Source organism: Enoplosus armatus, chromosome 16 (assembly GCF_043641665.1).
Source record: "Enoplosus armatus isolate fEnoArm2 chromosome 16, fEnoArm2.hap1, whole genome shotgun sequence".
Classification (NCBI taxonomy): Eukaryota; Metazoa; Chordata; class Actinopteri; order Centrarchiformes; family Enoplosidae; genus Enoplosus; species Enoplosus armatus.
In genome coordinates, this window is record NC_092195.1 from 1,964,552 (window position 1) to 1,977,202 (window position 12,651).

Consider the following 12,651-nt stretch of genomic DNA (forward strand, 5'->3'; position numbering starts at 1 on the left):
TGTAAGCACATACTTCAGATTTACTAAACTAACTTCAGCAATACAAAGTAAAGTTGCACTTGATTCCATTGCACCTGCAATAACAACGCTTGGGAGAAGTAAAGAGGAAATGCAGAAAAGCAGAACGGCGACAGAAAAAGGACAGTCTGGAGGTGTCATATGAAAGTCTTCATTCCATTTTATTTTTGCATGATCTGAATTGTCCGATTGTATAGGCCTAATTGCAGTCCTGAAATGTTTTCATTCTGGCTCAACCATGTAAAGCACTTACTAACAACTTTTGAGCAGGTCTACCGCCCCTGAAACACTGCTCTTACGTGGTTGGGTTAATGGAAAACACACTTTGACACAACACCAGTACTTGTGTGTGTGTGTGGCAGAGTTAACAGAAACCACTACTTCCATTTTCTAGTATATGACATTAAAATCTCATAGATTTTCAAAACCGCTGTAGATTCAATTTAATGTTACATTTCGATAAAATGACAAAAAAAAAAGAGGACTTAAGTAACCCGGTCCATTTTGGTCAAAGCAGGCATTTATTGAAGTCTCACTGATCCACAAATACCTGACAACACTGAGGAAGTGAAGTCTGTTGAAACCACTATTTCCTGCTCGCTCATAATCTTTGTGAAATTAAATGTATGTGGAGGGCGCACTGTGCCGGGTTTTTTTATGCTTGAAAAATCTGTGAAATTACAGTTACACACACAAACACAACACCTGCGAGGGGGTCACTGTTACGTCCGTTGCATACTCTGCACGAGCAACACAAGGGCTGCGACTTACAAAAAGAAAACATGCTGCAACACCAAGTATTTCAGACATTACTACAACTGCAAATAAAAGAACTGGTCTCCTTTAAAAAAACAGGATATTTTCAAAGCTCTGTGTCTGCAGCAGTTATAAATGGACACTAAAAAAATACGCAACTTCTGGTGGCCATTGCTTACATACACCAAAAGAGCCAATATGATGCTAGAACAAAATGGCTTCCTTCCTTCATGGAGTAAAGGCTGGCTGGTATATAAACTTACTCACAAGTAGTAAACTGCAGTACAGAAAGCCAGAGATGTGTTCAAGGTCATTTACAAAACAGTGTAAATGTTCTGATTTGTACATTTGTACTCTGTAATATCCTTAACTACATGTCGGCCAGCATTATTTATTAAATATAAATGCATAAAGCATTTTTTTAGATCTGATTTTCTCGTTCGCAAATATCAATATTGGCCTGAAACGACGGTTGTTTGAGCTCAGGCGTAGAATACGTAACGGACTCCACCCCCACAGTTATCCGAAAACATCAACTCCCACACAGAAACGACGACATAAAACATTGAACAAACGTTACATGTCAGATGAAAGCCGGGGTATAACCAGGAGAAAAAAACTAAACAAAACATGTGAAAGTCCTGCCGCAAGTTATAAAAGCTAAAATATATACACACACATATATATATGTATAAAGTTAAAACCAAAAAAAGTATTGTTCTGTGCCGTCATGCAGAATAAAACGTGATAAAACTGGTGCTTAGTGTTCATCTGCAATTCCAACGCCAACTTATAAATTGATTTCAGCTTTGACACCAAATAATTTAAAAAGCCATGCATCGCAAATATTTGCATCAACATAATAATGTAAGGCAACTCAACAATACCCAGAAGAAAACCAGGCTGGACATGTAGAAAATATAGCGCCGCGCCCCGACTCCTGCGCAAAATACTGTACTGAAATGTTTCAAAATGTATGGCTTTATTTACTTTCCTCCCATCTATAACTTATGTGTTGGATCGCTTCTCCGCTAGAAAAAATATTTAGCAATTCTCGCTCTGTATTGCACTTAGTGATTGCGCGTGTCACGGACATTAACAGCCCCCCCCCCCCCCCCCAAATAAAAGAAAAAAAGATAGAAGGGCTGGTTGCGACAGAGTGCAGGGATTATTACAGCGGCCCATGGCAGGCGTCTGGCTGCCACATGCGCAGGTCCACCAGGATCTGGTTCAGTTTCCTCATCCACAGGTTCCTCTCGTCCTTAGTGTCAGCGCTGAGCCAGTTTCTGCGCACAAAAAGAGAAATGATCCGTGTTCAGCAATTTATTCGTAAACAAAATCTATCCATCCATCCATCCATCCATCCCCACCCGTCTGTGTATACGCATGAACTGCGCAGCACTTACTTGGTGACACACATGGTGTTCTTGCACTGACTGACGAGCGTCTCTTTGTCGTCCTCTCTCTGCGGCCTGACCGTGACGAGCTCGAACGTGTTGGGCCTGGCGCAGAACTCTCGGTTGGCCGGCTCCACCTTCTTGCTGGTGCAGTTGGCCAGGTTGATGCGACCAATGGGATTCTGGCAGAAGGAGGAAAATGTCATATCTTGGTCACCATTGGGATTCTCATCAAAAATGTTCATGTCGTAGGGTATGTTCCGTGTGCCTTGACTGTTACTTTTGGTTGGACTCCGAGAAGAGCGTTAAAATGATTCATGCAAAAACAAAACAACAACAACAAAAAAAAAAGACTTAGGAAAGCTATAGGAGATTTCGCAGCTCGCCCCGATGTGTTGTTTTGAACGAGTCCTTGTCCACGACCCATAAAGTCACAACAACCATATTTATGGCAAATGCGCCGACAAAACTATTGTGTGCGCTAAAAGAAGCAGAAACTAAATTCAATAAGGAAGCTCTCTGAGAGGGGCTCAGTTACCTTGCGCTTCTCGTCGTCTGGGTAGGTCCAGTAGGAGATGCAGTATCCTGATAAGACGCACCATCTCCTGTGCCAGGCTCCGAATCCACTGACGTCTTCAAACATCGTCTAAAAAAAAAGGCACAGCATCAACAAACCAATGCCCGCCTCCGCGTCACTTAAACCTGTGGTGAGGTTTCGGTCTTGCTTGCGCTCACCAGGAAGCCCTTCTCCTCCACCTTTGAGCCAACGTCGCACTGCATCTTGAGGTAGATGTGGCCCTCCAGGGGGCACAAGAACGGCACCTTGAATCCAACGCACAAGGCACTTTGTGAGGAGCAGTTCACAATCCGAAAAGATGCTCAAGTTACTTTTAAAAATGGTTAAAAACAGACATGGACAGAGAGGAAAAGCCATTTACATTCCCTAGTGAGAGCAGATTTGGGATCAGATTAAGTGAAATTCCTTGTTATAGTGTGCCCCCCCCCCTTTCCCACACAAACAGAACAACAGAAACGTACAATAGGGCAAGTAGTAACCTTGGTATGAAACATGCCACTGAGTAGTTCTCTTTCACTTCCTTCATATTTGATCTAAAAGAGAGATATCAAAAATGTACACAAATACATCACTATGTGTCGGCGTCATTCATACATACAGCATGGATTATAAAAAAAAGGCCTGCCACATGTGGAATGCAGGATGAAGAAGTGAGTGAGGGTGCGGGGGTGGGGACAAAAAAACAAAACATGGAGGAGAATCTGAAAAAAGGCCGACGCTGACGACTTCTATACCTTCTCCAACGGAAATCTGTTTTTCCCGATGGAGGACAGGGTGAGCTTGTGCGACCCGACCAGGACGAAGTTGCTGGTGCGAACGGCGCTGGGGCCTCCTGGACTGGCCAAAACTACACACAGAAAGAAAATGACATCATTAATACCTCATATGAAGCTTAAAAAAAATATATATATATATATAAAAAGGGGGGGGGGGGGGCGGGTGTTAAAGACTTGAGACTACAAATGTATATAACAGAAAGCCAGCGTTACAAAAGTAGGGCTGTGAAGTTGCAATGAACTTGGGTAAGGCCTAACCAAGGCGTGTATTCCAGTTGCATTATGGGAAGTGTAGGATTGAAATAAAAATGGAAGAATCTTCTGCCTCTGCTCAGGTTTCAACAATTCTCATCTTAAAATCTGCAAATCTCCCAACTCTATTGAAGTGCAACACTAAAATCACAAGCGTGCCCCTTTAAATGCGATTCAAAAGGCTTCAGTTACATTTGACTCAATACAAAACAAATTGTTTCTGTAGATTGACTTCACATATTTGGACGTACCTGGCGTATGGCTACTTTTCTGCAAGACAAAAGACGAAGGCAACAAATTAAAAAAAAAACACTGCACGTTTCAGGCAGATGAGAACCAAGAGTTACATTCTGATATCGAATTCTTGATGGGCGGCAGAAAATAAAGTTGAAATGCTTACAGTGATGGCGAGGAATCTCTTTGGAGTGATAGCCTAGAAGGATAAAAAGCAAGCAAATCATATATTTTTTACTTAAAAAAATTTAAAAAAAAAGAGGAAAAGATGGGAGTGATGGTACACAATGTGTCCGAGGGACATGTGTGTGTTGCAGAAATGACCACCCACACGGTGCACACCCACCAACATGTGAGGGATCTGATACAGAAGACTGCTCATACCGACAAACACAAATCATGGGCCTCATGAACCTGTCTCCATATTATCTGGACACACACACACACACACTTTTAAGTATTAAAGCATGTTCCATCGCTGACTGTTGTCGGTAAACACATCGTCAAAGCGGGGATTTACCTTTGACTTGCTGGGTTTCTTCTTCTTATCGCTGCAGACCTCGCGCTTCTGCACCTGCATCAGTTAATGCACGAGATCGTCAGTAACTCCAGAAGGCAGCTCAGTACGCAAAAACACCGGTTATACAAAATATCTCACATGGCAAAGATATCAAAATATACAGACATCAAAAGAAGATTAAATGGAATTTAATGTGCTCGAGGATCTATCTCTTTTCCTCAGTTGTGAGGTTCAAACTCTTACAACGTAGCATTTGGAAAAACAGCACAGCTTTTATTTTGACAGCCGCCATATGGAACCCAAAAGCATGTCTTATGCTGTTCACTATGCATTTATCCACTTATGGGATTTGAAGTATTAGACAATTTAAGGGTCATGTTTTCATTGTCATCTGAAGCAAAGTGCATGAAGACCTTGAAACACATGAGTAGATATTACAAAGGGGAAAAAAAATGAGTGTCTGAATGGTGGAAATGAAACCGCAGTACTGAGCTCGCCGATTTCTACTGGCTGATGATACTGAAATTTGTTCCAAGACACTTTTTTTCTAATATCTTTAGGGTCACATGTGAATTCAAAAAGCGTGAAATGAACAAAACTGCAAAGAAATGACTCCATGAACTTAAAAATGTTATTTGCACCCTATAAAAAGCAGATTTAGTGCATATATGTGGTCAGAGCGCCGTTATTTTGGGATTTCTGCAAACCATGTAGGAGGACACTCACCAGGCAATAGACCTCAATATTAATCTCAAAGTCACTGGAGACGTCAGATCTGAAGGCGGAGAGGAGGTATTTGTCAATATTCAACAGTCAGGATCAACAGATGTATGTTTGACCTATTCCCCGTTCAACGTCGACTGACACAAACACAGACTTAACACATTCAGTTCAACCAAAAGGGTAAAACAGCAGTGTCTGAATCGCAATTACATGGTGAACTTTGTAGGGAAGGCGAGGGTGTCCCCGCTGAGGCTGCGGTGGGTGCTGGACAACGGCGTGGCCACGGTGTTCTCCGCTCCGGCGCGAATCATGACGAAGAAGGAATGTTTGGTCGACTCTGAAATAAAGTCGGCAGACAGAAGAACGATATTCAAGCACCACTCGGACAGTGCTTTCATTTCAACCTCAGGACCGAATCCATGAATCGCCTCCAAAGCTAACACCAGTGAGGCTACGACCAAGACTCAAATAAGAGGAAAGGCTGTAGTTTTGAAGGCAGAAACGGTGCCGGCGGTAGCGTGTTAGTCAACTGTGGCAAATGTGCGTTTTTGAGTCTACCTGGCTTGTTGGCAGTGGAGCAAACGAAGTCTGCCTTGAGAGGTAGGCGTAACTCCTGCAGCATGATGGAGCCCCTGGAGGCAGACACGGCGGCGGGTTCTGGGGCTGCGGGGGCCCTTTTCTGGCCCGTTGGGTCTCCTTTCAGGCGGTCCAGCTCGGCCTTCAAGGCTTCCCTCTTCTCCGCTAAAAAATAAGAAAAAAAGTGGCAAACATCAAGCTCTGATACTAGAGTCCTACATTTCGAGCTATATGTATATATTGCTTTAAAATATAGATTTATATATATGTTCAAGTACATAACTCCAATGTTTCTACACCCTGAAGAGGTTATTTTAGGTCACAGGTACTGTATCTCGTGCAGCTGGTTTGATTTTGGCATTTTAATCTGTCTGCAATATTAAATCCCCGGGGCCTCTTTGATGAAGTACCTTTCAGAAAGCATTTCATCCTTCTGTATTGACATCGTTTGGGTTGGATTTGTGTTAAATCCTGGCTGCACACTGTTGTGTTTGTACATGCTACACATATGACTTGTGTTTGCTGACTGCTGCTCCCCCCCCCCCCCCCCCCCTCCAGCCAATCCCATACTGGCTCTATAAACTCCACGGGCTGAACATCAACTACAACTGTGAGATCTGTGGGAACTACACGTACAGGGGACCCAAAGCCTTCCAGAGGCACTTTGCGGTATGTCGTTGTTTTATCAAGGACTCGCTGTTGGATTCAGTGACCATCCTCGGGTCATCTCATCAAAATCAGCCAGTGACATCAACATAGTACATTGCTTATGACATCAAGTGTGTTCTTCTTTTTTTTTTTGGCCTTGTGGTTTGTGGTATTTAAGGAATAAAATAACAAATTAAACATTTCAAATGGTCTTTTCAAATTACAGTTGACACCAACAATATTTCATTTTATTTTATTCTATTCTATTTTAGATTTTATTACAACTATTTTTGGGGTTTTGGCACACATTACCTATTACCCATTACATTATTTTCTTCACCACTTCCTGAAGCTTGTATGTTAATGAGATGGCGGCGTACGTGTACGTCCAGAGCACTGATAGGTCCAGCGCTTGTGAGTGCTCTCAGTGGTGCAGTGGAGAGGGCTGGCTGAGTGGCGGCTGGCTAGCTTACCTGAAAACTCTGGCGACTAAATACGTCAAGCAGCAGCCCCTTGTGGGCCTTTCTGCCAGCTCTAGAGCTGAAGCCGACTCTGTTCGTAAAACTACACCTGGAAGCGCAGGTAATGTTTGCTCAAGCATTTTGCCCGGCACGCTAACGCTAACAAGCTAGCTGGCAGCTAACACCTGGATACGGCAGCAGCGGGCCCAGCACCAACTATGGAAGTAGCCTGGAGGCCTCAGAACAAACACCACTCAACCACAGAGAATAACAGGCAAAACGACAGTCTTTATTACATTAACGTCATTCAAAAACAGGGTCCAAGACCCCCCCTCCCCGGGGTCTATGCTTGGGTCACCGTCCGACTCCCTGGGGGACCGCGGCTTCGTCAGACGGCACAGCAGAAACAGACAGGGACGCAGAGAGTGGTGGCGCCCGGCGGCTTGCCCTCCTCCCCGTCGTATCTGTCTTCATGCCCCTAACCAGGTGCGAATGACCCCCCCCCCCCCCCCCCAAGAAGTGAACGCAGCCACACGGCACAACAGCACGCTCCCTAGGTTACCCAACCTCCCCCCGCAGCCGCGCAACCAGTGACAGCTGATGTCCATTAGCTCATCGCCTGTCGGTCCAATGGTAAGTTCAACACACCACAATAGCAAGAGAATATATCTAGTGTTCCAAGTAGGACACAGCAGATGAATACCTTCCTCTACTCCCCTCCAAACAGATTGTTTACGCCTGCACGTCTGCCCCTAATAGTTCTCCAAATTGCTCCAACGTCACCTTGGTTACAAAAAATATATATATATATACATTTCATGCATCTTCTGAAAAATGGCCCAGTCGCCATCTTTTCTTCCCGAACTTAGGTCTGAATTCCATTCCACACTCTTAACCTCATCGGGTGACCTCAGAGTACCCCCGACACCCCCAGTCGCTGGCGTAAACGATAGACTACGGCTGCTTTGGTGAGGTCCGCACATTCACATAAGCACTAACAAAACTGAATTGAACAGACTTGGAAAAACGTAGGGCGTGTGTTTGAACACCCCTGTCAACAGTGTGTAGCTCTGAGATCATCTCCGGGCCCGATGCCGTGGTTGCATTGCAGTGATGGTTACATAAGAGGTGTTATCAGCATCACTGTAAACAGGCTTTTTAAAAAGGTGTTTTCTTACAGGCATGTATTTATTCACTCCAAGCCACTACAGGACACAAGGTATTAGTTTGACAGCTCTCTGTACTCTGTTAGTCCATCTTAAATCAATTTTTATTGTCAATATAGAGGAGTTAATGTATTTAAAATACATAAAGTATCTGAATAGAAATACTCAAGTAAAGTACAAGTACGTGAGGAACTGTACTTGCCGTCCACCGCTGGGTATGCAGACTGTGTTAACGTGTTCATTTCCTACAATTCTGCTTCTTTACCACATGAGGATCACCACATCAGGACATCAGGAGGGTATAGTTAACCCCCCCCCGTCCCCTGCCATTCAATTTACATTAATGAAACATCATCCATTAATGATGTGTTTCTTGGTGGTGCTTGTAACCTCCACCAGATGGGGCTCTTGTATCCAAGAGCGTTAGGCTCAGCAGGCCCAAATTCTAAAATAAAGTACCAGTTCAGTAATGAAAGCTTTTCTCTTGTCGCTGTTGAGTTTGCATGCATTGAAAACAAAACACACTCATGTTCTGTACAGCGTCTTACAATCTCATCATATCATCAGGAGGAAAGCAAATATTGTAAGGCTCTGTTTGAAATGCTTATTGAATAACTTATCGTCATTTTAATGAAGAACTGCCAAAGGGAACGAATGGAAAAAAGTTAAGGGAGTCAAACTCTACTGTTCCCGGTCCGAAGCCGGGCGGAGACACCCCTCTACAGTGGAGTTCTGCGCTGCACTGAATTGTCTTTACTGTGGTTTTATGAGTACAGGATTTATTATAGCATAGACTCATGACGTCCTTGGTGGGCCAATAAAAGACACGTCTGTTCTGATATCCGTACCGACAAAACATTAAAAACATGAATTCTTCTTTAAATGTTCAGGCTAAACGAAATGAGAAAACAATGTACAAGCATTTTTGACATCTGATATTAATATCAAGGGCTGTGTGCAACCACACACACACACACCCTGGAATAGCTATGTTTCCACAGGGATATTGTGGAGAGAATTCCTGATTAATGAGCTGTCTTAGAGTTCCCTGCACTGCCCCCGTAGAAACCTTTAGTCTAGCCATGACTTGACGCTGAGAAAGCTCCTCTTTGCCCAGAATAAGAGTTTGACTTCTGACACTTTCACTTAGTTCGGATGCCGTGTTTCCCACTGGCCGTGCATTTCAATCAAAAAACACGCTAGGATCACGATCAGGTTTATATCTCAAATAATCCAAATGTAAACATTTATTTTAATACAGAAATTCTCAGCGAAAACGGATTCATCTTGAAAATGATTGGGCGTTGAACTGAACAAAGGAAGACATAATAAAACTCAGAGGAGATGGAGGTGATGACTGAGGAGACTGTGGTCGGTGTCGGACTGCATCCAAGATGAAGTACATATCTGGCTGGCTGAATAGCGAGATGAAGGGGGACCGACTACTCCCCTCCTGCTGCAGATTGGCGATCTTCTTCGATTTCGAAGAGGAAAAGATGAAAATTTAATTGAGCCATCCAAAGTCTTCCAGGAAAACAACCATTTAGATGGAGGCCAAGCTAACAGAGTCACTGAAAGTAGACTGGGCAGAGAGCAGTCTCAGCAAGACTCTGAAGCAGCAAGTAGAACACTATGACTGAAGCACACCCAGAACATGCGTTGGCAAGAGGAAACAAGCTACAATGCTGGAATCTTCCAGAAGAAAACACGTGGCGACCGTTATAGATGCACGATTTCTCCAATCTGATGCTCATTTATCTGGTCAAGCAGACCGTAGTGTGGGAATCCTCCTCCAGCCTTACACCTCAACTTCTGTCATCAGTCCAGAGTAGTAGCTCACCTTTCCTTTTTTTGGTAAGGTGGATGAGTGGGTTGACTAGCCAGTCAGTCTTCCTTAGTAGTGGGGGCATATGTATGTAAACTTGGGATTCATGTTAAATCACACTGTCACTACATTATTTTTCTGCAGACTTATACTTTAGGGCAGGCTACATTTCAATATATCGATGCTGAGAAATAAGATGTAGGACGTTTCAATTCCATATGTACAAACTTCACTCATATTGTTCACACTGAAAATGGGCTTACCTTTGAGCACACAGCATTGAATGCGCATGAAGTGTTTTAGTATGTTAACTAATAATGTCAGCTACCTCCGTGCAAAGTCTTTCCCAGCCCTTTGTGGCGCTGCTGTCCAGGATTCTGACCTGTACTCCACCGTTTGTGGTGCAGACGCTGTCCAAGCTCGCTATTTTTGGTGTTTTTGGTGTATCCTGGTAAACACCATTCAGAACATCCCTCATTTTGGATAAAATTATAAGCTCTACGAAATTATATGTTGTTTTTGTTTAATATTTTTTCCCTATTTTTGATTTAGAAACTCAGTAAATCATTATTTTTTATTTGTTTATGTATCTATAGTCATTATTAATTTATTTAATCTATGTACAGTTGTTATTTAATTAACAGTAACCACGTACTTTTGTTCTATGTTTGTTATAATTCCTGTATTTTGCATGTGTGTATTTTTGAATTGTTTCAATAAAGGCAAAGACAAAAAAAAACAACCTTGCCAGTCCTGCCATGCCTAGATACGGTTGCTATGCTATGATTGGACAGTCGTTGTTTGGGGGCGGGGCTTCAAATGTTTTCTTTTAAGTTCCTTTTATTTTTACTGTGAAGTCCTTTTGGAATGTCATGATGTCATTGATGATGTCAGAGATCAAAGGCAAAGGAGCATTTCTATACTTACAAGTAGGCTAATATCTGGCCTATGAGCTTGTATAGAAGACCTAAATCAAGTGTTAGTTTAGTTCAGATTTACCAGAACACATTCACATCCTTCAAAGAGACGAACACAGTGACTACAAACTGATACAAGCCGGGGCTATGAATACCACACGCACACAAGAGGAGATGGATCAGGCCCTTCCGCTGGCCACAACAGACGCTCTTCGCCCACTCTTTCAACAATTCCTGGAGAAGCTGATGGCGGTACAGTGGGCCGAGCTGAAATCTGGGTCTATTGACAATGCCACAGAAAGCATCATAATGAACATGTGTGTGGATATAATTAACATTATAACCAGACACATTTGTGATGCATTGAAAAGCCCACCTGACCGGAGTGACTCGACGCAAAGTCCTCCCAAACCACTCATGTACACTTCTGGATCTGATGGGTCACAGAAAAACATCAGTATACATGCAGACGAAGTCTACATTTGTCTGGGTGACACTATTTCACTCACTTTTGCGGAGGTGATGGGTGTTACGCATGACATCGGTTACCCGAGCACAAAATGGGTGACAGAGCTCGTGGTAGACGAAATAACGGAGAGGGTAAACTCCGAGCTCTCCAAAGGTTCTGGGGGAAGTGAAAACAGTGCAGGCAACGGTGAGGAAAGCAAACTCAAAGCTGTCTCCAAGTCCTCCACCCGCAGACTAAGGGCAATAGTAAGGCACATGGTGAAAATACTTAAAAAATGCTCATGCATTTTCAGCTCCAGCATTGACACGAAAGGTCAGCCGGTAAGTTTAGAAGCGGAAGCTGATACCACTGAAACCAAGTCAATGTTGGAGACATCGACAAAACAGTCAAGGCAGACCCCCATAACTCCTCTGGAAGAGGACGGACCAGAGCAAGTTTCTTCTGGGGAAAGCTTCATGGTTACAACCACCAAAGCCGTGAAGAAGATCCTGGAGGAGCAGGCGAGTGATGTCAGTGTCTTCGAGTTCAATGACGACCAGGAAATCAGCATGCTTGTGTCCAGCGCCTCCCAGGATACAGACAAAGCAGCATCGGAGATTGTTCAAGTCTTAATGGAAGAACTTGAATTTGAGACAGATGGCACACCTAAGAAGAAGTCTGAATCAGAGGTTAAATCTACTTCCTGCTGGAAAAGGGTGGGAAATAAAATCAAGGCATTTTTTGTCCAAAAATTTGCCAAGGCGTCAATCCTCAGCTTTGTGGCAAAACTGAGGAGCAACCTTAGCTGCCTCCCATCAACTACAGGAAAAGCATCACTAAAGCTGCTGATTGAGGGGGTGGATCGCCTGGTGGCGGACATGATCCCACTAAAGGAAGATCAGGAAGTTAGGAAGGGCACAGATGAGGAGTGCCTCTACCAAAGGCTTGCCAGTGACATTTCCAATGGTCAGCACGGAATGATGGCCGAGCAGCTGTGTGATGTAGTATCTCACCATCTAAAACTTGGCAAAAGATACAGGCTGGAGTTTAAGATCGAGATCAAGACTGAAGTGGACAAGTTTATGAAGCTGATGTGGAACTGGCTCAACCAGCAGGCGCAACAGCATGAGCGAAAGAAGGACCGTGTGAGTGTTGCTCTGAGGCAGATTAAGAGAGAAGTGGGTTGTCTTGCACTCGAAGAGCACCCCTTGGTCCCGGAAGGTCCCACATTTGTGTCGGAAGCAGCAGCAGCACCAGTAGATGTAAACATCAGTAAATCCCCAGACCAAGATTCCAGCGCAGGAAACAGTGAGGAAGGCAAACTCAAAGCTGTCTCCAAGTCTTTCACCTGCAGACG

At 43.7% G+C, this 12,651-nt stretch overlaps 1 protein-coding gene across 1 annotated transcript in view; it reads right to left on the reverse strand.

The window, feature by feature from the left end:
* Positions 1-1,929: 1,929 nt before the first annotated feature.
* Positions 1,930-12,651, reverse strand: part of anln (anillin, actin binding protein) — a 33,580-nt gene continuing 22,858 nt past the window's right edge. The window contains exons 13-25 of the mRNA XM_070921830.1: positions 5,812-5,994; positions 5,464-5,590; positions 5,257-5,305; positions 4,531-4,584; positions 4,395-4,439; positions 4,177-4,209; positions 4,028-4,046; positions 3,483-3,595; positions 3,228-3,281; positions 2,907-2,993; positions 2,710-2,817; positions 2,181-2,353; positions 1,930-2,060 (exon numbers count right to left, since the gene is read on the reverse strand). Coding sequence (XP_070777931.1) covers positions 1,946-2,060; positions 2,181-2,353; positions 2,710-2,817; positions 2,907-2,993; positions 3,228-3,281; positions 3,483-3,595; positions 4,028-4,046; positions 4,177-4,209; positions 4,395-4,439; positions 4,531-4,584; positions 5,257-5,305; positions 5,464-5,590; positions 5,812-5,994 — 1,160 coding nt within the window. The 3' untranslated portion in view covers positions 1,930-1,945. The remainder of the gene's footprint in view (positions 2,061-2,180; positions 2,354-2,709; positions 2,818-2,906; positions 2,994-3,227; positions 3,282-3,482; positions 3,596-4,027; positions 4,047-4,176; positions 4,210-4,394; positions 4,440-4,530; positions 4,585-5,256; positions 5,306-5,463; positions 5,591-5,811; positions 5,995-12,651) is intronic.